Raw genomic sequence first — 27959 nt, 5'->3', positions numbered from 1 at the left:
TGCAATGTTACCCAATAGCAGTCAGTTCTTGAATTCAATCACCTAGGGCATCCTGGGTATACCTCCATGCTCCGGAGGTCAGTATTCAATTAATGGTTAAAATGAGATAGGTAAAAACGGAATTCAGAGTTTAATCCACTGGAACATTGCTTAAAGCTAAGTAGTGCTTCACCTTCCAGGTTTTCCAGCACATGGCACTGGACTGGATGGAGTACTTGATTCTAATTTTTACTTTTGTTTCAAACAGAATAGGGGAAATGCCATTGAGTATATGAGCTAAATGAAAGAGAATACAAAAGCACTCTGGTGAGTGACTGATAATAGATGGGGGCAGATGCTTAGTCTGGTAGTAACTAAAACAATAATGTTCAATAGCATAAAATATGAGATATAAGAAGTAGGAAAAAGGAGAAAAAATCCTTAAGGGAAGAATTCTTCTTGCTAAAATAAATAAAGCAAAATATTTTTTTCTCTCCAATGTGGAAGTGAATAAATTCTTCCAGAGCCTGTCAATAAATGTTTGGGATGTTGGGACACTAAATGATAAACAAATGCTTACATGGAGTAATTTTACCACTTGCTCCATTAATTTACATTAATCATAAAACCAGAAATATTAATTAGAACTAGGGATAAAACCTTGTTCCTGCCAACATTTTTTCCTGTCTCAAGAAAGATTTAATATTAGCAAATATGACAGTACTAATTTTTCTGTTCTATTATGTAAAATAGGAATCTTTTACAGTTAGTGCATTGCACATAGTTTCAATTTCTATTTAAAATAGGTTTGCACAGCCTTCAGAGTTCATCTTCTTAGTAATCTTCTGTATCACCAGCACAGATAGCAAGTAAAGCGCTCTCATAATGCCCTGAAGCAAAATGCTGCAAGGAAAAAAAAAATCAACTTTTCTGTGGCTATACATTTTCTGATTTTTTTCTTTTCTTGGTGTGTGACAAGGACTAGACTATTATAAGGTTTTGTAAAACACTGCACTTTTTTCATAAGGGTTCTAGGCAGAGATATTTTAAATTTCACTTTCCATGGCCTTCGGTTGCTCGGGCACCTAGAGATAATCTACCTTTGAAAGGCTGGATCAAATCTGTTTATTGATCCTCAAGTTCAATACCAAAAATTCATGAGCGGTTTTGTACAGTTGCTGCACATCTTGCAGTTGGATTATAGTGACATAAAAAAGGTAGTGTCCTAGCAAGAATCATTTTTTTGTACAATTAAACAGTTTCAAAGTTTTGTTTTCAGATACAAACCAGGAGTAGGAGAGGAACAGGGTTTGTGAAGGTACTACCTAAGCCCAAGGATAAAACCAGATATTTATCTCATTTTTGCACAGAAGTGGTATCACCTAGCCTTACAGGTCAACATGAAATAAGATGTTATCAAATAGTGTAGAAATCATTCATGCAAACTCTTGTTCAGTGCACACTGTCGTGCCCTGCTTATATACACATCTTGCATTGGGGAGGGATAAAATCACAGAGAGTGAGTTGAGAATTCACTGCTCACTTGCTCAAATCAAACTGAGGCACTGAAAATGCGCTATTGTTTTTACACCTTGCTTTTTGGTTTGTTTTGTTTTAAACCAAATGGTTAAACAGAGGGGCACAGTCTGTGTGATACCAGTGCTGAACATATGCAAAAGTTTGTGAAAACTTACTTTGATGTCATGGAAGAGTGATTTCCCGTATCTCTCTTTGTATCGCTGTCGTATGTTCATCAAGTCAATCTCACTCCTGGCTATGAGAATCCTAATAACTGTTTTATTGTGAAACCCAAAGTCCTACAATGAAAAAAGAAGATGAGAGGAAACTTGACAGTTGAACAATATGTGTTTGCCCATCTGTGTATGCTCCTATTAATGTTTAATAGATAAAGACAAGATCTACCCGTATAGGATATATAAGTATATAGGGTACATAAGATATATCCATAAAGGTATCCTAGACTTTAAAGGAGTCTAAGCATGTAAGGGTTTTATCCTAGAGAGGTTTCATGTACTCAAATAATAGAATTCATGTTACTGAATAACAAGGAGTCCCCATATGCGAGTGATTTATCCATGCACTGAAACTTTTAAAAAAGGAAATTCTGATGAACTTCTGTCAGTATTCTTAGGAATTCAGTTTGTGGGTAGCAGTTGTGGCTCTTGTTGTGGAGTCCATTCAAACTATAATGAGGCCAGTAATCTATTTCACAACAGCTGCTGCCTCATGTGAATTAAGTGAGATTTTTAACCATAGATTTAGAATTTACATAGCATGTGTTCAGATCTGTTATATTGATGCCTTAGATCTTGACCTTTGTGTTTTTCAAGTCCTGTACTGCTTAGAGTGCAGCCCTGCAGTTTCTTGGGGCCTGTTGGTTTCTGCTCTCTCAGGCTGGGTAGACATAACAAAAGCCTCTCCGGGCCTGCACTCCAAGGCCACCCACACCATCCTAGGCCCAAAAAGTATAATCCAAAGAGCTTCTAAGGAGGACAAGCAGAGGGGAACTTACATCATTGAACTGAAGCTTTAATTGGAGAATTAACCCTGATATGCAAATGAACCAAACCTATAAAGGTGTGAAGAACTCGTGACCTGTCATCCATCTTGGGGTCCATCTTGGCAATAGCCTCTGGCTCCCCAGGGCGTACCTTTGAAGGCTTTTGAAATAAATACCTATTTTATTCTTTTACTCCTGTCCAGTCTCTGTGTCTAGGAGGCCTCTTAAGGCATCAATATTGTAACTGTTTCTAAATAAATTTTCATAATGTAATTGTGTGAAGAATGGGGACATCTAGTGGCAATAAAAATAGTAAAAATAAATTGGCACTTTCACAAAAAATAAAAGAATATGCATGAAGTCCTGCAAAGAAATATGACCATTTGTCTTTATGTAACATTAATTTATTATTTAATTTTTAGCCAAAAATATCTTATTTAATCTTATTAAATCTCTAGAGACAAAAATTAATTATTAAATCTCTAGAGACAAAAACTTACATAGTAAGAAAAAGGCACATTGAGTTCTGCACAGCAGGAGGAGTTACCATCCACAGGAAAAAAGTGTTCAATTAAAAAACAGTTGACAGTTACCAGACAGATATTTTTGAAGGTATCTAAGTAGTTAACCTTTTACTTTTACTGCTGAATTCTAACTGTTGCTTAGGCACTACTGCTTTGAAATTAATGTAGGTACCAACAGTTTTAAAACATGCAATCACACCTTAAAGACTGAAGAGACTGATTTGTAAGTACTTGTTTAAGAATAATCAAACAAAGAAAAAAAATAGGGAAGCTTCTTTTTATGACATGTGAAGAAAAATGACTACTTACATGAATTGCATTATAAAGCCTGTAAGCAAAGTAGGAAGGCTTGTCACGAATGCAGAGAACTAGGAGAGAAGAATTGCAACAGGTAAACAGAAGATGATTATAAAATAATTTCTTTTGGCTCCTTGAAATATAAAGCTGGGTAGTGCTGTCCACGCCTCAGCTTAAAATTAAGCTACCAATATTCACTAATATAACTATATTTATAATTTTAAAAGTTTGGTAACTTGTTTTGGGTTGCTATTGCATTGGCAGGCCTATTAAATATCAGTGAATACACTCACATGTCCTATTTGTAGAAATATTTTTATCCCTATTCTATAAATGAAGGACAAATATATATAAAGCTTGAAATTTGTTTGTATACCACCAAAGTCTTGAAAACATAGCTGGTTATTTAGTATGTGTAAAATCAGTTGGAAATGCAGTTATCATTAATCACACAAAATTTATTAGCAAGTCAAGTAGATACTAGTTCTGCTCAGTCAGAAACTATTGCTGCATGGATACATTTTTAGATTTACACAAACATGGGAAAGTGGTTAAAATATTCTAATTATCTCTGAAAATTTTATTGCACAATATAGGAGATTAAAGGGGATAAAATATCAGAGAAATAATATTGTTAATGCACAAGAGATAATATACTAGATATTTATTAAGAGATTTCTACTAGCAAAAACAATATCTTTACATTACCTATTGCAACCAGTAATTCTTGAAAGTATCCATCGTAACATTCATTAATGGCATCTACTATATCTTGCCCAGAGATATTTTGGAACTCCTGGAAAACTTGGGGGGGGGAAAAAATTCTTGTTTTATTCTAGTTCATTAATAATCAACTTGCTATTTTGTTTTTTTTTTCCTTGCTTCTCCCCAGTACTATAACTATTGAGTTTATTTTTCCCCCTTATTATTCTCAGTGTTTCATTATGTTTATGTTCCCCAGGTCAGGCAACCTAAATGAGTAGCCTGAAACCTGATTTCCAGGACATTCTTCAGTCTACAGTATAAAACGAATGCATGCCGCATATCTAGCAACATCTGTTCATGAAACTTGTAAGAACATCACTAGTAAGACGGCTTCCTTGCTTGGCTTGGCTAAAACTGGCGAGATTCATGGATTGTGGCAAGAAGCCAGGACTTGCATGACATGCACGCTCGCTGCATCATGCAGGTATCCAGACTTGCAAATATACAGGGTGTGCTTTCACCCTCAGGGAAAGAGGAACTTTTTTTTCTGCTGACTACAAAACTTATGGAGGACTACTGTACAGGCAGAGCCCTCAAATCTCAGGGAGAGAGCAGAACATAGAGCAGGTATGTTAATCCTGTCATCATCAGCTGAATGAATTTGTTGATCCATGATAGCAAAGTAGTTCTAAGCTACTGTTGGAAGTTGACATAAGAAATACAACTGGCTGCACAGTGATAAACTTGTCAGCAGGCAGACTTTTTCCACTGCAGAGCAGAAACTCGAACTTGTCACAGGATACAATAGTATTCTTTTCTACAATGGAAGATTTGGATAAGCTCACATAAATTTCTTGCAATCTGTAGTTATGTCTGATTTTCTGTTTTAAATAAAAATGGCCCTTATGTTTCTGTGTTTATGTTCATTATGGGAGAGCAGATGTGAACACAGAAGTGCTCCCATCAAAAATTTCTATGAAACTTCTGGGGAAAAGCTTCAACACAGTAATGTATTTTCACATGCAAACATTTCTTGAAAACAATCCATCCAGCTCTCCCAAGGTGTTTTCCCTCCTAAGAGTTGCTTAGAGAAAATGAAAAAATAGTTAAGAAAAATCTCCCTCCTCCTGTTATGTCATGTGTAGACTCAGTGCAGCTGTAGTATTTGCCTTTCTTTGGTCATGCATTCTTCTCTGGGTTATTAGGCATCCTGATGCCTGTCTGTTCTGTCTACAGCCGTCAGTAGTCATCAGGCAAAGTTCGGTTTTGCATTACTTCCAAATTCCCATTAACATCAGTGGGAGTCTGAGAGGTCCAACAGTTCACACTTAGGTTTCAGGCTAATGTCCTGCTGCACACTGACTGTCTTGGTATGCAAAGCATGACTTTCTTAGCAAGTCATATTTTTCCTTTCCACTCTATATTCAAACAGCTGAACTGCTGGATTACCCATCCACAACTGCTGGTGACTCCTGTTGCAGAGAATCATTTGCAGCATGTTTTTGTGTTCGCCTGTCTTCTGCTGACATGCTTCCCATAGAATCTAATATATCAGAAAAAGGGAAAAAACTTATAAAAATATTATTAAAAAATTATTATAAAAATACTTTAAGTACATCCTAAATCACTTTTCACCTTTTTTTTTTTTTTTTAATGTTTGAGAACGTCACATCTGAGCATATTTACCATTGCATCCTGAGCAGCTGTAGAAGGGTCAGCATATCCTTCCATCCTTGTTCCCTGAGGGAAAAAAGAGATACATTTTCTTCAAAAGTTAAATCGTAAACCACTGTAGGAATATAAAGTTCTCTGTATATGAAGCTATGTTGAATTTCTTGAGATAACATGTATAGGCTTTTAGGTTGGATCAGTATGTTGCATGGTTGAATTTGCAAATGTAGAAAAATCTTCAAGTTGTCACATTATTTTATGTCTTAATTTTCTTTAATAAGAGGAAGTCTGGAATGGTAAGCAGTCTTGTGAGAGGAAAAAGGGGGGGAAAGTGGATAAACCTGTCCAATTTTAGTCCTATTTTAAATGAGCTTTTACCTGATCATCACAATCCCACCACCATTTTCAGAATTATGGATATTATATTGTTTACTCTAATATGTAACTCCGAGGGGAAAACCAGGATAGGACTAACATTTGCCATTCACTGATTAGTTCTTATCAATATGCGTATTACCAGAAGAATCTTTTCTCAATGTTTTTTTCTTCCTGCACAAACCATAGGAGCAAGCTCACCAAATAATGGAGATTTTGCTTGCTCATAATCATTGTCTAAAATGAAGATCCAAGACTAGGAAATTGTTTGACAACTTTGATACACAAACCACAAAAGAATAATTCTAATTTTCCCATACATTTAATAGCTTTTCAGTTACACAAAACAAGCTAACTTCTTTAGTAAACACACTATGATCTGAATTACATAGTCAGAAAAAGAGACGAGCACACTACTTTTGGAATTGCTTTTTTAACCGTAGTCGTCTTGTAAGGATACAAATCAGCCTTAGTTGCAGAACTCTTAAGAATCTGAAGCTCATGTAATTACTCCCTTAATAAAAGTGTTTGAAGCAATTAAGTTTAAAATTTACAGTCGTGTTACCTTATATGTGGAGAATTAAAATTAGATATTGGCTGTCAGCTTGTAAAATTACTTATTTGTAGTTCTTTTTTGTTAAAAATGTTAGTTTACATTTTAATTAAATGGTGAGAATTTCACGCAGTGAAATTTCTAGTAGTAAGATAAATTATTTGAAGTGAATTATGATGGAATGACTGCATAAAATTACATACACAAGAAAATAAGGGAATAAAGACAGGGAAGTGAACAATAAAATAACTTTAGTAGTACTCTACATGAATCAAATGCCCAATTTCTCCAGTAACATATGTATAATTATGTTTTAAATTGTAGAAAATTATCTTATTTCAATTAATACCCAAAAAAAGAGAATTAGAATAAAATCTGTTTGTCTCAGACTAGAATATTAACTAGCCTGATTTTGAAACTCATTACTCTGTTAATTTCTTTAGGAAGGACCATACCCTATAACCTCTTAGCTGCCTCACGCTGAACATGAAAACCATAAATACAATACTATAGCAATTGAATAGTTTGCTCTGCATATGTGGAGCGTGTTTACTTCTCTCAGTAGTCTGATGTGTGTCATCAATCCCAAGATTTAATAGAAATCAAAGCAAAGGGTTTCTGCAAAAAATCATTAAAAGATGCATTGGAAATGTTGCATGGTTATAGATCTAGAAAGTGTATGTTTTAATGAAATATCACTGAGTTTTAATATAAGATCATATTCAAGCATGAGTGATTCGACTAACAATCTTCAGAAGTATACAGTATAACTGAGTAAAGTTGAGATTTCCTGCAGCTCTTCCTTATCTTGAGAGAAATAGCAGATTTTGTTGGTTAAGTAATTGCTGATTTTAGGCCTCTTTATCAATATCCGGGGTATAAGAAAATAAGGACTAGTAATGTATAATCTGAGATTATTTTAAATTTGGTTCATTTGACAGCTAAAGTATGTCCCATGGTTTTAATAATTATGAGAGGTGATGTTGCTTAACCTCTAGCTCTTCATTTTTAAGCCAGAAAGAATTTTCATTATTAGGGAAAAAACATCCAGCATTAGAAAAAAATATTTCCTGTTTATAGCTTCTACTTTTGAAACATCTATCTTTTTCACCTCAGTGAAGCCTCCTGTTATTTTAAATTTGTGTAAGAAGTTTTCCCCCAGACATGCATGTATATAAAAATACAGATGCATCTTATGTATGCTGTTATCCCCTGGTGGCCTTTTTGTCATTATTTGTTACTCTGGTTTACAAAAGATTTTAAAGATAATGAGCACAGTGGCTACAATGAGAATGGGAGCTTATTATCTGAAGAGGATGACAACTTTGTTGTATAAATTACAGACTGGTGAAACTGCAAAAGTTGGTGTGTAAAAGTGACACTTCTTTGCCTCTGTGCAAGCATTTTGTGATTTAGCCTATACAATAGCACTAAGAGCATTGTATTTTAAGCAGTGAACTCTTTAGTTCTGTATTTCTTAGTCAAATGTGAATATATCTCTACTTTCACATAATGTTTGACTGGTTTATGGTATATTCTGATAACAGAGAAAACACATGCTTTTAAAAATGACAATCACATTTGTACATGCAAGTAGGCTCCTTTTGAGATGAGACATATGGAGCAAAGGGGCAGCAGTTGAATACCAAGGGGACTTTATAAAATAATCTGTTTACCTTTGTCTCCATCTGATAGCCAAAATCTAAGTCAGAGTAGATGAAGAAATTCCGTTTCTCTTCCTCATCAGCTTCCCTCCTGTCTCTTGTTCAAAAGTGCAGCCCTATTGAACTAGCTTTAATCACAGTCACCTTAAAATGTAAAGCTTATCAAATACTATCAAATGTCATTATGAATCTTTTAGAAATGTAAGTCACAATTCTTGTTTTTACAGTACCTGAGCAAGGTTCATGAGTGTATCTCTGAAGTGACCTGACGTCTCAGAATCAATATCTTGTTGAAGATCAGTATTATATTCTAGGTTAAGCCAAAAACATATAATCTAAATCACAAATGAACATGCTCCAAATAGTACAAGTGAAGATTATCAGATAAAGGATAAATAGGCTTCAAATACTTGTCCATTTTCTATTGTGTCTATTCCACTGTAACCTGGGCAGCTTCTACAAGGACCTGGCTGTGGGGCTGGCACGTCTGTCTGGCCCTGCTGAGGGCCCTCAGCCACTGTCCCCCCTCACCTGCTCACCCACCACATTGTATCAGCCTTTTGTACACAGTTAATGGGAGGGGATGTGGAAGGGAACCAGTCAGTACTGAGGGGTTGTTTTTGTAGTTCTGGTCCTTCATGTGTGCTAATACCTCCACAACACACATAGTACAACTGCTACTGTACACTTGTTAAAAAACCTTACGCATTAGGTAGGCTTCTTTCATCTGGAAGATTTCCATATTTGATCTTGAGGCTAATATGTCAATTAGACATTTTTCTTCTATGTCTACTCCCTGTATGGAAAGAAGTAATTATGAAAAGATGTTGTGTAGTAGAAATCTCAATTTTTAGAAGAAAGCAATGCTGTCCTTATCAGAAATAACAAAATAATATCAGTCTCTGAAAAGTGTATGTTTGCATAATCTACCTGTTTAAATTACTTTTGTAGTAAAACCCTATACTTAATATATATTTCTACTTAATCTGAATTTCATCATGTACATTACCAAGTGGGAAATGAAGCAAGACTAGTGTTGACAGAAACATAATGGGAATAATTTTAGAGCTTAAGTAAGAATTATGGTTAGCTGAAAGAAATCAGATGCAAAAATTCAGCATACATCCCTAGCAAGTATTCAGGAAATCTGAAGTAGACATGAGCACAGCTATTATGTTGGTCTTCTATCTTCTTCCTTTTATTTAAAAATTTATTTAGGAACTCTACAGTCTGTAATGTCTAGCATAGAACTTGGTATTAAAGGAAAGCACCATGGCCATTCATGCAGTTCTGCAAATCACTGTATTTTCCCACAGGGTTTGAATTAATTTTATAAACTTTAGTTGACATAAGATGTGGTCCATATGCTGCTTTTGATATGCACATGGATAGTGTTAATGAGTATTCTGCATTTGGGATAATGGGAGAACATTAGCGCTCATAGATATGCATGGCCTGTTTTTTTTTACCTTGGCCATAAGAATCCAGATCAAGATAGACTACTGTAAGAAAGTTCAAGTTTGATTCATATTTAGGAAAAAATAAACTTTGGCAATATTATCAATAATGTTAATGAAAGACATGATTCCTTTGTTAGCAAGGGTATTTCACAATCCTTCTAATGCCAACTATAATAAAGACATACCAGTAGTTCTAAAGAGTGCATTGATTTAAATGTCTGAAGAACAAGAAAAAGCAGTTAACTTTTTTTTTGCGGTGGAGGGGGGGGGAACGGAATTCTCAAAATTGGTGAGATAGATCATCTTGCCCAAAGTCTTGTAATCTGTGTCTTGTGACAGCAGACAGTAGCAAATATTCATAGAAGGAAAAGGAAAACAGTGTTGAACTCTGATATGCCTTCCTGTCTTTTAGGAGTTGGCAATTTAGGAATTTCCTGAAAAGGATTAGTATTTTCAATAGCCAACAGTCAGCCTGTTTTCAAAGAATTTATTGAAGTCCTTTATGAACTGATTTGTGTTTTTGGTCTCCACAGTGCCCTGTAGGAATGAATTTCACCATTTAATGACCTGATATTTGAAAAAATGTTTTTGTTTGTTTCAAAACTTCAGTTGTGTGAGGATTGAAGTCTCAGATCCTGGGAAGAAAAGGAAATATTTTCTTCAAAATGGGAAATCAGTTCTGTTTCAGTGGAGTTATCATTGCTTTGTCACAGAGCAATTTGTAAGTGTTTATGCAAAGACATGTTCTGCTAAAGAAGTATTGGTCTTTTGGGAGGTGGAGCCTTAGTGCATGGCACTGGCTGTGGAAATAAATTTGGTTTGTAACATACATAAATGCCTGCAAAAACGGCACCTTACATTTCCCTGTATACATATTTCTTCATTTACTGAGATTACCATGGCTGTTATATGGCTTGTATTTGTTACATGTCAAGGATATTATTTATGCTGGTTTTAGCATACCAATGAATAAACTTGAAATTGCACTGTATTTCTGATGACTAGTGGACTATGTGATAGTACACTACTCCAGTGTACTAACTTTCAGTAGTTTATCAACCAATCAAATGTGAAAAAATTATTTAATGTACGTTTAGTACTCTAATTAATGACTGCAACTCTAAGCAGTTCTGAATATGAAGATTACCTTCAAGGCATGCCAAAGCTCGTGGGCATCATAGGAGGCAGGTGGATACATCAAGCCAACCATAACTTCTTTGAAGTGATGAGAGAGATTCTCTTTTAGGTCTGTTATTAGATCCTTGAAAAGAAAAAGAGAATGCACAGACAGGATTATCTCAATGATCACACTCTATTAAGACATCTTTAAAAATTATTGGTGCTTTTCTTTTCAAATGATTAAGGATAAACTGTTAAAGATGAATTCCGGCTAAGATTAAGTAAAAAATTATTCTTTTAAATAGTACATTCTTGTTATGCTGGTATGGGCAAGATGAGTACAGATGCACAAGCCAGTAGACCACAATGGATTGTTGGTTTTCAGTTCATTAGAACAGAGAAGAAAATGCAGATGTTTAAGTGTAACTATTACTTAAAGTCTTGGAAAACTGAATATCACAGCAGAGTGTCTGTAGCTTCCCTTAACATATTCCCTGTGCGAATCCAAGAGAGGTAAGTGCCTTTGGAAGATGAATCTCATAAAACAAAAGTGATTTCTTGTGCTTTTTTCAGTGTTACCATCTGAATAATTTAAAAAAATCATCTGTATTGCTCCTAGTACATAAATTATTGTCTTTGGATTGCTGGAAGGTTATGTGCTTCAATTCAGGTATATTTTACATTCGAACTGAATTCACTACTTTTGATAGATGCTGGATTAATAATAAGGAACCCGTCTTTCCCCCCTCTCATGTTTCTCAGTTCTTTCTTGTGAGGTAGCTGAGTAATGGAACAGAGTTTCCTCCCCATTCTCCCCATTCCTGGTAGCATCCTTCAAAATACTTCAAATGCCAAAAGCTTGTTAGCTTACTATTGATGTTTCTTGTTTCTGATTGAGGACACTTGTGCAGTTTTTTTTTTTTTTCTTTAGTGTTTTCTGTGCAGCACTAGACACCTGTCAGATATGTTCTGGTCTGTGTCTGAATTGAAAAGCATGCCAGAAACTGTTCCCATGATATACACTATTATGTTTCCAGAGCTGTATTTTTTCAGGCCTGTACTTTTATTTTGATACATTTCTGAATATAATTTATTTAATAGCTACAATAGCAGTGAAGGATGACATATGCACAGTAAAAATTAAATTTTTGACAAAGAAACATACACAGTCTCCAGCGAATGCATTTTAGATTCATTTGACAGCCACTAAATCACACAGGGAGTAGAAATTAATTCATTAAGACGTTTTACTTCTGATAACATGCCTGTGGGAAAATGGATTAATAATACAAATGGATGCTACTTAAAAATTACTCCTGCAATCAGAACTAAGGGAAGTGAAGTACTGAAAATAAGAAAAGACAACTCTAAGTTGTCATTATTTAAATTTCCTAATCATCTTTGCTGTAAGAAATCCTTGAAGGCTAATTGTAAGAAGGAATCTTAAAACTTCTCTGTATGTCTGAATCAAGCAGCTAGTTCAGGGTTTTTTTATTCTTTTTTTTAATATTTCTCTCCTAATGTGTCCCAGTTTACATTTGCCTAATGAATGGGCATAGTGGCTACCATATTGAGCAGACTGAAATGAAATAAAGAGGGCAGAGGACTGGACCAACAGGTTTACCATAAATTGAACTGAGAAGGTTAAAACTGCTGTTGCCTTGCCATGTCTCTTCTCTGTCCTGCCGTGTTTACCACTCATAAACTGGGACTACCAAATGGTGCATTTGCTCAATGCAATATAACCAGTAGGACAAATTACAGCCAGGGAAATGCTGTGTGTGCTAAATTATCTTCCAAAGTGCAAACTGGAGCAACTCAAGGTAAGATGTATCATGTTCTTGCTGGGGTTTTTTTTCAAACTGTCGAGAGTATCATGATGTATCTTGCATTGTAAAGTGTACCTGGTGCTTAATGAATTCATTCGAATTAAAATTGTGGGTATATTGTAGTATGTTCCATGAATTTTAGAGTACTCTGTAGCCGATTGCTGGAATATGAAAAGTTTGTTTGCCTTTCCCTTCTATTATTATTCATAGACTTAGAGACTGAGATTCTTAAAAAGGACATCTGAGGTTTTATTTGGCTTTTTTCTTTCTTCTAGATCTTTCGGTCTGTGTCCACTGGCTTAATACCACTTCAGGTTTACTCATATGGCTGAAAGAGGTATGAATTTAAAGGTGATATGTTTTCATGGGGATTTATTGATTTGTTTGTATTTTTATTTTTCATTTGAAAAGGAAAACCAATTAGATCAGTGGCGAGCAAGTCAATAATTGTTCTCCATGAACATGAAATACCTGCATTCCTGAAGGACATTTGCCAATTCTTTATTGCAATACTGTGTTATCTCTATATCATCTTCATATATCAGAGAGCAGAAATTAAAAACATGATACGAATCTTTTAAATATTTTCCCTTGTTAAAGTGATACAGTTCATACACTCTAGAGAAAAGATTAAAACAAACCAGCCAGCTGCTATGGATGGAGTAGAGAAGGACTGTCCAGTGATGAAGGAGATAAATGAACACTTGGAAAGAATGGGCTTGGGTGCTTCACATCACAGGCACCTTTGGGTAGCTTGACATACTTTAGTTTTCCATAAGTAGGATTAAAACTCAGTGAGAAATATTGCATGGATAAACACTGAACTTGTATGGTTTGCATGTGTGATGGTAACATAATAAATACCTCATAACAGAAAAAACAATTTTAATAATTTATGTGCCCTGATTTCTATCATTCTCACAGTCTTTGGAAGGTGGATAGCTGTGATTCAGTTATTGTTCTTTTATGGTCTCTATAAAACATACTTGTCCATTCAAGGCTACATCTAAAATATCACAATTATTGTGTGTTTGATTTTTTCTAACAGTCCAAATAAAGTCATTGATCTCCTGGAGATGAGTAGCAACACAGGATCAACCCACTACACAGTTTAAACCCAGCTCTTTTTCCTCCAGTTCTAGGAGGAGGATATCTATCTCTGTGTATGTTTAAGAACCCGTATAACAAAATTTACATTGTTATATACAGTAAATATGGATAAAATAAATTTTTTAAAAAAGTAACTTTTTATGTCAAAATTTTTTAAACACCTTTCAAAGATTCATAACTTTAACATTAAGCAGCTCAGATGAGTATTGCCCTTAGTGTATAGATGGAATTATATGGAACAAGGTGTGAAAATGTCAGTGCTTGGGATGTGAAAATTAATCATTATGTAAGTAAGATAAAAAGCCTGTAACTCTCTGTATGGTGTTTTTCTTTGGTTACAATACTATTTTATTATTTATTCAAAACTTGAAAAATGTATTTCATAACCTCCCAAAAGCACATAAAGGAAGAAATAAGTCTGTTCAGAAATTTTAGGTTGGTCAATAGAGTAGAATGGACTGTAGAAGAAGGAACTTTCCCTGTCCTTTTCTAACTCTGTGTGTGGCAGACATACTTCTGTAGAAATGACAATCTGATACCGTCAGAGGTATCAATAGCCAATGAGCAAAGTTGTGTGTCAACGTGTTGTGCCAGCCAGCTGTCTGACAGGCTTGTTGTTCCAGTGACTGACCTGAGAGAAGGGCTGACAGCTGCACAGGAGGCAGGAGAGAAAGAAAGAATGAAAGTACAAAGTGCTTCTGTCGTACCCTGCTGTACATGTCTCTGTATGCCTCAGCAATCATGAGCCGCTGTGAGTTGCAACGCTGAGTTAGGATATCAATCAACACATCTTTTTCACAACCTGAAAAGGAAACAACACAGACTCTCAATTAACAACCTGATGTTATTTACTTATATTTGTGATTGTTCGTGTTTTGTTTAAAAGCATTATACTAATTTCTTGAAAAAACTGATCAAGAGAATAATATCCCACTAGTATTTACCAACATCAGTTATATTTACTGTGCTTGTGTATCTTGCACTTGCTGGTGTAATACCATCAAAAAGTGAAGCAGTCTGTTATTATCAGTTGCATCATCACCTCTCAGAAGCTCAATGGATTTGAAAGCATCAATAAAAGAGATATGGGCTTTCATAAAGTCAGATCTAGGCCCAGTAGCAGGATTTGTGGCAGAGCCTTGGAAGTCATACTTGTGTGTTCTGTTAATATTGATTAAATTGTCATTTGAGAATTAGGGATCTCTTTTATGGGGATGAAAAATTGCTGTTAGACCATTTGTTGAAAAACTCAAAGTTATAATTTCAGAGGAACAGTATAAAGTAAGTTATGAAGTTTTAAAAAATAGTATTTTTCCCCATTTCCAAGGGCATTTTATTGAAGGTTACCTATGGTGGTGTGCTTGATAGCTAGAGCATACTAGTAAACTCCTATAATGAATCAGTACTATTGTTTATGAAAAATAATATTATTAGCACATTCAGAAAATTATTTTATAATTTTAAAATTGCTTTTGCATCCTAAGGGTTGGGATACTGTACATAATGGTTTCTTTTTACTTTTCAGAAATAGTTATAACTAGGAATCTTTACAGCTTATATAATTTCTATAGTAAAAATTGAGAAGGATCCAGATCTAGGAGATATTATAAAACATAAACATAAATCTTTATTCACTTGTGTAGTACTACTGGTATCAGTGGGACAACATATGTGACTGAACATGCTCATAAGAATTAATGCCATGTGCAGGACTGAGAGTCAGAGTGTCAGTGCCTGTAAAGGATATGGTGACTTTATCTCCTCTGAAGCTGAACCGTTTATTTTGTCAATCGTCCTTTAAATCACAACTTTGTTCCATGTACTTTGATAGGAAGATTAAAATTAAGGTTAATTTGCTTGTACTTAGAGTATTAAATGAAGAATATAATCTCTATATTTTCATGTTAGCAACATTACCTTAAAAGTACGGTTTGAAGCACAGGAAGATATTTAAAGCTTTTCATCTGTAGCCAATTTAATCATAAAGATACTTCAGATCCCCCTTGATGAATAATGCTTATTGTGGTTCATTCGACATTAAGTCTGAGTCCTCACATTTTCATTAAAGAAACTGAAACCAGAATGAGTGATTTGGTGCTGTACAATCTTGTGAAAAACCCAAGGGGTACGAAAGCTCTGATACAGAAAACAGTTTTAAAGTGAGGAAAACATTTAAGATAGTAAAAAAATTGATCAGTATTTTGACCCTCAGCAATACCAACAAGGTTAAACAGGAAAATACAAAAATCTGAACAGAGAAAAATGTTTTTGTGAACAAAAGGTTTTTGGAACAAACACTGAAAGCAAAAATTGCAAAGATAAGGAATTCTTTAAACTTTCTACTCCATTTATTTTTATTACTTATGACTGATTAAGAGACTTAGCAGACCTTGGTAGCAGTTATTTGTTGAAGTGACAACTAAAATATTTTCATTTCTTGGCCCTCACTCTAGTGATGTAACACAGAATTCTGTTCTCTTTTTCTTGTTTTCTCAATGAAGTGTTCATTACTGTAAGTGTTGGTATGGATTTTAGATTAATCTTGATCAATTCATAGTTCCTGTAAATGCAGATGTTTTATTTGGACATCATCAGTGTGACTTACTGTGATTCCTTGAGGAATCTGCAGACAGGTGGTGACACTTAATTTTATGAGTTTTTATTTTGCCTAATGCTTGTTGTTTTATGGGGGCTTTCTGAAAAAGAGGAAATTGGTGTTAGAATTGGTCAAGATACTCACTAATTCCCTGTAGGGCTCCTCCTAGCAACTGGGCATCCATTATAGGGTTAAAATTTGGAGCGGGAAGAATTGTTCCTTGTGTCTACAAAAGGAAAAAGCAGACTTTAATCGATATGTTTAATATTTTTTACATGGTATACGTAGTTCTGTTGAAAACCAACAATCATAACTTTAAATTTTCTTTGCTTCATGGGGAGCAGGATGTAAAGTTTTTAATTATGAAACAGAACTTAAACTTGCAGTTAACCCTGGAATGTTAGAGAAAGTTACCCCTAGCATGAGTTAGGCCTGAATAGGAAAACAAATGATGAGGGTTTACATTAAAATGTAAATTTTAATTTTAATGTCTATCCCTTTGCTAAACTTTTTAAAAAATATTATTTTATATTTCAAAGTTAATCTATGGAATCCCTGACAGTCTTCAGTATTTATTCCTCATGGTATTTTTAATTTGAAAGGACTAGTGAGAAAATGATGAGTGAGATCTGTAGGTTGGGTACCAACCTAGTGATTTATTAAAGCGATGGTGTTACTGCTAAGTGTGAGATAGTTTTGATATATGCGATGTAGAAGGCAGCACCATTTTCTGCTTGCTTTGAAACTGATTAAATTACTGTCAGCTCACTCTCAGTGATACTTTATTTCATGTATTTTTTCTTATTAAGAAATCTGTGAATAATAAACAGAATTAATTTTAATAGAATCACAGACCAGTAGAAACAGAAGAAAACAACTGAGGTTGACAGACACTTAGCTCTGTCTCCTGGTTAACCTCTTTAGTTCATCTGAGAATTTTATCTGCTTTACCTGATGTACCAGCTGTGAAGGTTCTCTTTTATGATGATTCCTGGACTCAGTCAGAACATCTGATTAAAATGACACTGTTAACTTTATATTTACATTTCAAAGAAAAGTGGGATATGTTTTATAAATATGAATGGGGTATTTTTACAAATACTTCGTAGAATCAGGACTTACATGGATTACACAAATTAATTTGTTTGCTTGCTTGCTTGCTCTACATACACTTGGAAGTCTTTTGTACATTGTGCCTTCAGTAGTAATGACATACACATAAGTTTTGTGCATAGCCACTATTCACACTTGTCTGGCTTGAAATCTAAGTAGAGGAATTAAAAAACACCAAACAAGAATTGTATATTTTAGATGAGAAGGAAAACACCATTTCTTGATACATTTGATCACTACTTTAGACCCACCAAGCAAAAGTAGGAACGAATTGTCTGTGGCTAAGTGAGAAAAAGTACATAGCCAGAAATTTCAGATTTTTGGAGGAGTTACTTTAAAAAGTACTAATAGGGCAGCATGCCTGTACACAAAAAGTACTTATCAATAGACAGATGTCTTTCTGTAGTTTGTTCGTCATTTAAATACAAGGTCCAACTTTTACAACTGAACATGAAGTATGTTTTTACTCATAAACCAGTTGGGAAAATGCTGAGAGAAAAAATGATTTGGAAATAGGGAGATATGTTGGCCACAGAGGACACAGTGACACTTAAGCCAATTTTTTTGGATTGATATATGTTCCTGTATCTGAAATAAATTGCATACTCATCCTTAAGATATGCTCCATCCCATCTTCCTTTGTCAATGTGAGAATTGTCTATGTACCCTGGGCCTCGCTTGGCACTTAATATAAATGTAGGATAGGGATCCACAGATATTAGCTTCAGAAATTGGGTTCATAATAGCCCTCACTGGTCAGAAGGCTGGCGGTGAGGAGAAGAGAAAATGTAGGAAGTGTGCTCTTATTTGAATCTAATTTTAAATACAGGTGATGACTCTTCATCTCTGCATCAGCTTTGTACAGGCTCAGTTCCTGTAAAGATTGGTTATCTCAAAGTGTTTCCTTTCACACATCCAGGTTTGCGTTGTCACAAAATTAACAGCTGAATCACTGATCTTTTCAGTGTTTATGATATTTGCACTAAAATCAGACATAAGTAGTTAACTCAGCAAATGCTTTAAGAATGGATTCCTGCATAGTCCTTGGAGTGAAACATTAGCAAAAGTGGTTTTCAAAGCATGTATCACCTCTCAGTCTGAATGGAGGTAAATATTAATAATTTCTGAATATATATCTTTATTCATGAAACATTCAAATAAGAAAAGGACTTTGCATGAATGCATAATTGCAAAAATATAATGGAGGAACTGGTCATAGAAAAGACAGTTTTGAATATACAGATTTGCAGACTTGTAAGTTTTTTACCAAAAAAGGCAACACAGCATTTGTGATGTATCTTTCGGGCAAACTAATGGATTTTTGAGTGTGCTGTATTCTCCCTTGGTTCAGCAGAGCTGCTGAACGCCTCTTTGATAAAGTATTTGCTCTCTTATTATTTGAGGCTTACCATCAGTAGATTAAACCTTACCCAGTGAATGCCTATCTCTTATCCAGAATATAAAACATGATGCTTTTAAGTAGAGCCAGATTAAATATGAAGGTTCTGGTAAAAATGTTTAGAAGATACAGTACAATATAACTTATTTTTGAATTAAAGTGAATAAAATAAATTTGATTACAATTTTCTTCTAGCGTACACATTGTAGGTGGCTTAGTTTTCCATCTCACAGAAGGCATTTTTTAAAAGGATTTTCAGTGTGCCTTGTGTTTGGATTTTCAGAGGGGTTTCTCCAAAAATTCAGCATTCTGCCAATGTACCAGTTCTCTGAACTTAGACCTAGGATTTACAGCATACATGCTATCAGGGTCCACAGAAGGAATTTTTGCCTAATTAGTGGTGTCTTACTGCTGGCATAGCCCACAGAGTTTTTTCAATGTTGTGTACCTTGAAGAAAGCACTTTGCTACTTTACACAGTGTTTACACAGGCTGCCTTTAGGAAGATTTATCCCATCACAACCTCTGTCAGTTTTTTCTTCAATCTCTTTCAGAGTGTCTGTCTTTGACTAGCCCGCAGAAGCATCCTTTCTTTATACACTTAATTTCAAAATGTTAAGGTGTTTATTACTTGTTAAAGTTATTCCACTTGTTTTCACTGAATTTTTGAAATATGGCCTCTGGCAGGCCTGGGCCAAATATTTAGAGCAGAACTCTGTTAATCTGGGGTCTGAATTCAATGTGATTGCATAGCAATTACCTACTGCTTGCTGCGAATTGTAGCCTTTTTTTTTTTTTGAGAGTGCTATGCAATATTTGCCATGGAAGGCAAACCCAAGGAAATTTACTGTAGACAGTTCAGTGGGGACAGGGATTGATTCTAGGATGAACACTGCTGTCTGTGCCCTTCTGAAGTATGTGCTGTGCAGACAATCCACAGAGCTATCACTGATGATAGTCCCTAGTGCTGTGATGGCAGGTGGCACTGGTATCAAGCCCCTCAAGATCTGAGCACATCAAGACTTGAACCAAACTAGCAAATTTATTTTTTGAGTTGTTAATCAATAGCTAGAGCTGGACAGCTCTCAAAATGCATTGTTAATCTTGCATGCTTGGGTAATCTTTTTGTTTTAAGGAAAAGGGAAGATAATCCCAAGATGAATAGGGTATCAGGACAAGAGACACCAGGAGTGAAGTCAGCAGAACTGAGCAGTAACTGGAGGAAAGGCAATTCGTGGGAGTTCATGACCACCAACTCATTGACTACCTACCCAACACAGGCCCCAGACTCAAATGGAGGTTAAGAACTGTACTCGTGGACTAATTACCATGAGAAGCAAGAGTGATAGCTAGCAAGTAGGGGTTTAACTACTAATTAACAAAAAAGTTATGCAATTTGTAACCAGTGTCTTTGTTTGTTGAAATGTATTAACACTGTAAAGTTCTAAAGATCAGGCAGCTGGTCTTTTGTGGATTACCACATAGCTCATTACCTTGTGCATATAGAATTAAAAAATAGAAATACTTCACCTTGGTGTGTGAATTGGTGTTTGCACACCAGGTAGTGAGCCTGCATTTTGGACAGCAGCACTGCTGTCCTGTGGTGACGAGATGCTACACAGCATGTGAGAAGGAAAACCTTGCTTCTAAAGTAATACAGAAATTCAAGAGGTTTGTTTTTCTGATCAAATGACCACTCTAATGCTCTTTGGTGTAGTTGTCTGGGGAGAAGAAAAGGTGGTATAGTTTTCAGTTGTTGAGCAAGATTTACAATAATCTGTACTGAGACATGGACTTGAACGTTGGGGCAGGCATTTTGTTTTGCAAAGATTTGTTATAGTCTTGTGGTACTTTAGAAGCATCTGTGGTTACAATGTTCTTTTGCTTGAAATACCTCAAGAAATTGAGGAAATATATCAAAACAACATCACAGTAGGAAAGTTGAGGTTCTGCTTCCAGGAGCTAGGGCCCAAGGTGTAAAATCATGTTTCCTCCAAAATCATACAGGCTTGCCATACCTAAACGTGCCTAGGAAATGTCTAGATAGCAGCAATCTTCATCACTGCACAGACTGAGGGAGCAGAGCTGTAGAGGCATTTAGTAACTGAATAAAATTACAATAGATTGAATTTTGATCAGGGAACAGGCAACTACATGTAAATAGATTGTTCCTTTCTGTTATTTTTGGCTAGAGAATTTCTACTGCCCCGTTTTGAAGCAAGGCATTTTTTGGATTGATTGAACACCTGAGTGTTGTTACATGTACTGCTATCTCACTTCATTCATTTCCACTGAAGTCAGCTGTGATTGACCCCTGTAACAGAAGGCAGCTCAGTGGAGCTGAGCAGGAGCAGTGTGCCCATGGAGTTCAGGGAAAAATGCAGGATGTGGCTGACCACAGCTGCTGCAAAGAAAGCTTATTTTAGCTCAACACAAAGGAGACTGAGTGTGGCCACCAACATTTGAGAGGATGAACTGGTGGTATAAACATTTATACCTGACTTCACTAAAAGAGTGTGAATGTCTTCCTGACTTGGCCAGATCAGCATGAGGAGAGTGAATACCTATCTAAGCCCAACACAGAGTATAAATACTAAGAAGGTAGCAAAATAATTTGGAAAAAAAGCCATCTTATTGAGCTGACTTAAACCCATGTATTCCTTCCCTGTGATGCCCAACATTGCAGCAGTGAGCCTATCATGAAAGGCAGTAATGCAGATCTCATCTGTATTACATTTGTGTTACATTTTCAGTGCATTTTGTATTACTCTGCTAGAAAAGCCTGTGTAAAATCATTTAAGTTGATTTTATACATTACAGCCTCTATGGGTGAAATATCTAAAAGAACTTAGTGAGGGAGTACTGGACTCTGACATCAGGATGACGAGTTCTGAGCTGGCCATTTCTGTTGTACTTATGCAACATCTTCTGCTTCCCTAAGCTCTGGTGAGCATGGGAAAATTACCAGTATGATCTTATGAACTTCTGCATGCCTTAAGATGATTCACTACAGGGATGAGCAGAAATTGCTCTTCATGGCAAAGTTAAATCTATAGAAGTGAAAATTGCATTGTGGTTGTCTTGGTGATTGAGTGTATGAGTTTGAGTTTGAGTGCATGTTCACTGAATATAATTTCTCTAAATACAATACTCTCCAACCCATCCAAGTAAAACAAATTGTGACAAAGTAACAGAAATATTTTTGTAAGTTGAGAAGAGCAGGGACATTTTCGGATTGCTTAACATTCTTATTATGAGAACTTCATCCTAATGTCATGGATAATGTCTATGGAAGTCTTTTTATTGATTTCATGGAACTTTTGGTTCCTGTCCTTAATGAGCAAAGGCTGGGATAGATGGCCTACCAACCCTCTATTCAATCTAATAATTCTATAATTTTTTTCAAATAAAGAAATTAACAGGAATTTCTCCAATAAAGTTTTTAAAATAAGTAAACATTATCAAACACCCATTAGTCTCAGTAATGTGGGATTGAGTGATAAAGAAACTTGCATTATGCTCTGGGTCAATTTGTAGGATGTTCTCCAATTCCAGACACACTCTTCGAAGAATTCTAAACTTTTCTTAGGATCAGGCACAAACCCTGAAATTTGTGTTGGTGATCACTGGTGTACATAATATAATTATTTGAGTGGAAAGAATTGCATACATTGTTAGTACAAAACCACTATAAACTTCATGAGCAATTTATTTACTCATTTCCAAAAAGGAAATTAGCAAAGGTATAATGGACAAGGAGCCTAGGAGATTTGACTATTAGAAGTGACAGACTTTGATACATGCACAGATAGTAAAGTTGTTATTTATGTTATGGATATTTAAATGTTTAAACACATTATTTACACAGAGATGTGGAACTTGGGCTCATAGTTTAGTGGTGGATCTGGTACTATTAGGTTGATGGTTGGAGTTGACGATCTTAGAGGTTTTTCCAGCCTAAATGGTTCTGTGTTGTAAAGTGAGCTTAACTTTAATGTCCGTATGAAAGCTACAGTAAGCCAGTTTATCAGTCATAAATCAATCACATTTAAAATACTCCTTTCCTAAATGGGTTCTATTTATGATAAACTAGGACAGATCCCATAGTAAGTAAGGTGTTCACTGTTTCGTCAGTATCTGAATGTAGCTATATCTTTCCAAAGGGTATTGGCAAACATTGAAACTGCAGAGCTGAATTTCTAAGCATCTGGAAGAAGATCAAAATCAGTGCAGACAGCTCATTATTAATCTCCTTCATGCCAAATGCAGTAATTCATTAAAAAATAAAGGGGTGGAGGGGGATATCTAAATATTGCCTTGGGGAAATGCCAACCTAAAAAGCACACAGAAGAAATAAGGGCTAGGGCCTCAGTTGGTGTAAATGTACATAACTTTGAAAAAGTCAGTAAAGTTTTGTTTTATGTAAGATGATGGTTAAACAGATAGTCTCGTAACTCTTCTTGTACCCAGATATCCTTCAAATATCCTGATTACTTATACAGTGCATGTTGCCACTACCTTCCTGATGAACCTTGTAAAAACTCATGAATTTTTTCTTTTTCTAGATTTGCATATCCATATATGATATATATGATATATATGATATATACCTTATTACAATATATATGATATATATGCTATATTCATATATTCATTAGGTACAGTGGACAGGATACAGAAAATGAAACATTTCCTTCAAGTTGTCTGCACTTGAAAATCCTCAAAAGTGCAAACACAGGTGTTCTGCTTGCCAAAGGATGTCAGATTCAGTTACTCAATTTGAGTGCAAGATTGTGGATTTTTTGGTATTAGGAGGGTGTATTGTTTTGAAATACAAAACAACATATGTTCAATATTTTGTGATACAACTTGTTCTGCGAACACTGCAGATGCAGTGGGTTTTTTTCCTGATTCTTTTGTCTCTGTTTTTCTACTTACTTAAAATTAATTTCCTCTCCTTGTTCCACCTACACTCACAAGCCATTGGGTCCTTTCTGAGACAACCACTGGCTAAGTAAAATATGGTTTGTCCTGTGACTGAGTCCGAAGTATGGATGTATTGTTTGGCTAATGCTAGGCCAATGGCATAAATGATTGTTGAGTTTCTACTGCTGTATTTTTTTAACTGGTAATAGAATTTGGTTCCCTCACCCACACTGAGCAGTGTTTTCACAAAACCTCAGAAGAGATTGCATTCCTCTGCCAATATGAAGTTCATTATAAAGTTCAAAGTTACTGATAGGAACAGGTGGATTGACAAATACGCACAAATAGAGCCAAATTTTCTGAGGAGAATGGGGAAAATATCTGGTATAGTCACTGAAAGGATGTGCAGAATTGCACAATTTAATTTTGATGTCTGGATTCTAGCATCCCTCATGACATATTCATCATTTTGCTGGAGCTCTTATTGTGCGCTTAGGATTCAGCATGGCAGAGCTCTCTGCATTACAAAGAAAACACCTTCAAAAAGCATCAAAATAATTTCCAAGAGCAATTTGGCCCTTCTGTGTGTTAGTTTAGACAAACTGCAGTATGTGAACATAAAAAAATGGTTTTCATACTGTCTTTCCTCTGCAGCATCCTAGTGAAGGAGATATCTGTATTTTAGAAGGAAGAGAATCAAAAATATTCTGCATTTTTTCTCACAAAGTGTCAAAGCACTTAAAGGTAAGGCAAGCAAATCTCCACAGGTGATTCAGTGATTCCTAACATTAAGGTATTTATTCCTCTTTCTGATCTCAGGATACCATCATGTTCAAAAACACAGATCTGTCTCCACAGAGATGGCCCAGGTGGGCACTTTATACATATCTCTCTGTGTTTGCGCATGTTCATTTAACTCTCCTGTAGGGAACTGATTCCAAAATCAGCTGAGCAGACAGAACAGGTTTGTGTGGTGTTGGTGGAATGAATCAAAACAACAGAAGAGATTGGAAATGGATGAAAAATGTATAATAGTTCTGGAAAATGATACTTGGAAATTACCTTCCTTCTGTGCAAGAGCAAAAAAGTAACAGCTTTTTCTGACCAAAGTCATAAGCAGTTCAACAAAAGTATCAGTAAAAGGTGAGGCTGCCTTTATCAAATGATGATGTGTAAACTTCAGGCAATTCAGTCTTGTGATGGAAAAAGCATTCTAAAGTTTGAGCAACCTTCTAATAATATTTGCTCAGTAAGTCATTCTGCTGATAACAATTGAAGTCAGACTCCTTAGTCTGAATATTTCCCATAGGGAATGTCTATTAAAATAAAATGCTTTCTTTATTAGCTAATCACATGCTGTGAGCTAGCTATACTTTTGCAAATATATCTTTTGTGTGAAACTTTATTAAATAAAAATTTCATGAGTATTTTGATTTGCTGTGAGTTTATTGGATATGTTACATTTAATTTCAATAATATATGATATAGTAGTGGAAGGGGTACTTCTAAACATAGAAAATTCTTTCTCCAAAGCTTCCAGTCTCTCTCAGTGTATGTATTTCAGAGAGGTCACAGATGTAATCTTGTCTAATTTCTGTTAGTTTTACTTGTGGTACTTACTGTAGGGAACCATTTTGTGTATATAATGATGGCGCCTTGCATTGCTGAATCTGGCAGGGCTGCTGCTGTAAACTGTACATCTCGTTCTTGATCTTGGGGGACTCTATCCTATCTGATTGTTCACAGATAATGTATGTAATTACTTATATGGGAAGCATAAAATATAAAGGAGATCATTTAAAGAACCAAGCACATTTTGAAAGTAATATTTCCAAATTTTTTTTCTTATGCTTCTGAATTAATGGTATATTCAATGTTCTGGAATTCCTTGAAGAATATCTCTAAGTCTAAACTGTGCTTTTAAGATTTTTCTCAATCTAAAATTGTGTTTAGGAAGAGTAGAGAAGAAATTAATGTTACAGTCTCACCACTCAGTCCTGTGTAAGCCCTGTTTCCTTGCTTGAGATTTGCTAGAGTGATTTTTCTGCTATTTTGTTGCTGAGTCTCTTCAGAGAAAACTGCCACTGCTCCATGACCAACTTTATCTTGAAATACCAGCAGGCATCCAGGGGAGAATATTTATGTGCAGCTCTGCCTTACATGTCCCCATTCTGTCTGGATGCCTCAGCAGGGAAGTCTGTTCCTAGGATCCAGTGATCCGGTTAATAAAAATACCTAATTTCTCTCCCTTTCCATTCCATAACACATGGAAATTGGAATAAATAGTAAAAATTTACCTAACCCAAGAATCTATTCCAGTACTTCTCAGAGACAGCCAGTAATCAGGTTTTCCTGTCTTTGCTGGGACTGATATGCTCCCCATTGTCTACACTTGCTTCTCTGCTCTCTTGTTTCTGTGATTACGAAAAGACAAAGGGTTTATCAGTGTGTCTTGCTATGTTTAGAAGAAGAGGGAATAAAGAGATAGTACTAACACCATTTATTTTTGAGTATTTTGATGTAATTCAGTGGATCAAAATTAGGAACTTAAGTGTCCCCTCTGCTCAAATGGTTCACTAGCCAGACTAATGTGCGATGGTTGCATTATATTAAGCCTTCATACCTATTGTAAACACTGCCAGAGTTAACAATTGTTTTATCTGTTAGATTTTCTTTATAATGCTATCAAAATACTGCATTATTATTGCAAATATCATAATTGCCAAGTGCAATGACTTAAAAGAACTTCTTCTGTAAGTTATAACGTACTACCATTAATATCAGACAACATATTATATGCAGATGCAGTGTCAATTATTTAAATACAACTAGTGGCAGTAAATCAGTAGAAGAAAAGAAATGGAATTTCTTGACTTCTCTAACTGAAAGAGATCTACTACCTTTTTCAGGTAAACTTATTCTTTCTGTCTCCCTTAAATTATCAGGAATAGATTACAGAATCACTGTAACTAAAAGAGGAAAAAAAGAAACTAAGAAAAAAATCTCTTTTAAGTTCTTAACTGTCTAGTAAAGAATGCAAGATCCCAAATTGCAGAAGACAAAATGTATTACTAATCCTGATTCAATAGCAATTACTTTAGAAAAGCAAATATATGCAATACAATCTTATCAGAAGAAATACTTTACTGGCAAGACTGGACTAATTAGTCAATTATACTTGCTATTAAAATAAGGGAAAAATATTTATCCTTTAGAAAATTCTATATTGATTTGTAAGTTTGTTGAGAATGTGCATGCAAAAAGCCTTTGAAGGGAATGAATCATTATTCCTACTACTACTAATAAAAAGAAAATCCTTAGAGAACATAATGATAAGTCAGGTACAGAGAGAAATTTCATATTTTGTCATGAAATAGTAGCTTCAATAGTTTCCAAAATGGAGATTTAAAATATCACTATAAATGTATTTTTCTTAAAGAGCACTAGTGAAGCCATTAATATATTGTACAACTTTTTGATGGGGAACAATCACTGATAACTCTTCTGGTGTTACGGCTCTTGTAAGGTAGCATTCTGTTGCTTTAAAATATTTTTCACACTATGAACAAAACCAAATGTTTATAAATGATAAAGCTATTCTGTTACTTTATGTGGCTACACATGGTCTTGTGAAATTATAACCCCCCCCAAATAGTGCCAGAAATAGGTGTCTTCTGAAAAACTCACATTTTTAACTTTAATACAGTTGGGTGATAGTATGTAATTTAGTTTCTTGTGTAGCAGCTCAGTGCAAGCATAGAAAACCCACCTACAGGATCTCACAAGGAGGCTTGTTTTTTCTTGAAAGGTTTAAAATTATGAGACAGGAACTGATAAGTCTTTATATTTTAACCTGCATTTCAGACATTTAATATATAACATAAGTAAGACCAGGATTAGACCCAAATCACAAATAAATTATCTTTACCTGAGATTAATTTCTACCAATGGAAGGAAATGGATCCCAACATATATGATGACAACTCAAGAGGAATGAAAATTTCGAAAGATTTCAGAGAACAGATAATTATACTCACATAATCTCCACAATACATTTTGATACAAGTCTTCAAGTTCTGTTGAGATAAAATAGTAGCTTCCCTAGACTAAATGTAACAG

The 27959-nt window shown here is 35.1% G+C and overlaps 1 protein-coding gene across 1 annotated transcript; it reads right to left on the bottom strand.

Annotated features, from left to right (window-relative positions):
- Positions 1 to 813: 813 nt before the first annotated feature.
- ANXA10 (annexin A10) lies at positions 814 to 27895 on the bottom strand (the record flags this gene model as incomplete). The annotated part of the gene is made up of 12 exons (XM_082281794.1): positions 814 to 882; positions 1674 to 1796; positions 3334 to 3392; positions 4030 to 4125; positions 5476 to 5569; positions 5713 to 5766; positions 8520 to 8599; positions 8995 to 9085; positions 10897 to 11010; positions 14515 to 14609; positions 16548 to 16629; positions 27878 to 27895. 12 exons carry the CDS (start codon positions 27893 to 27895, stop codon positions 814 to 816), a joined length of 975 nt encoding a protein of 324 aa, XP_082137920.1.
- Positions 27896 to 27959: the final 64 nt, after the last annotated feature.

This window comes from Coloeus monedula (genome assembly GCF_965178545.1).
Source record: "Coloeus monedula genome assembly, chromosome: 5".
In the NCBI taxonomy this organism is placed as follows: Eukaryota; Metazoa; Chordata; class Aves; order Passeriformes; family Corvidae; genus Coloeus; species Coloeus monedula.
The sequence above is the reverse complement of the archived record's forward strand: the minus strand, read 5'-3'. Positions and strand labels throughout refer to the sequence as shown.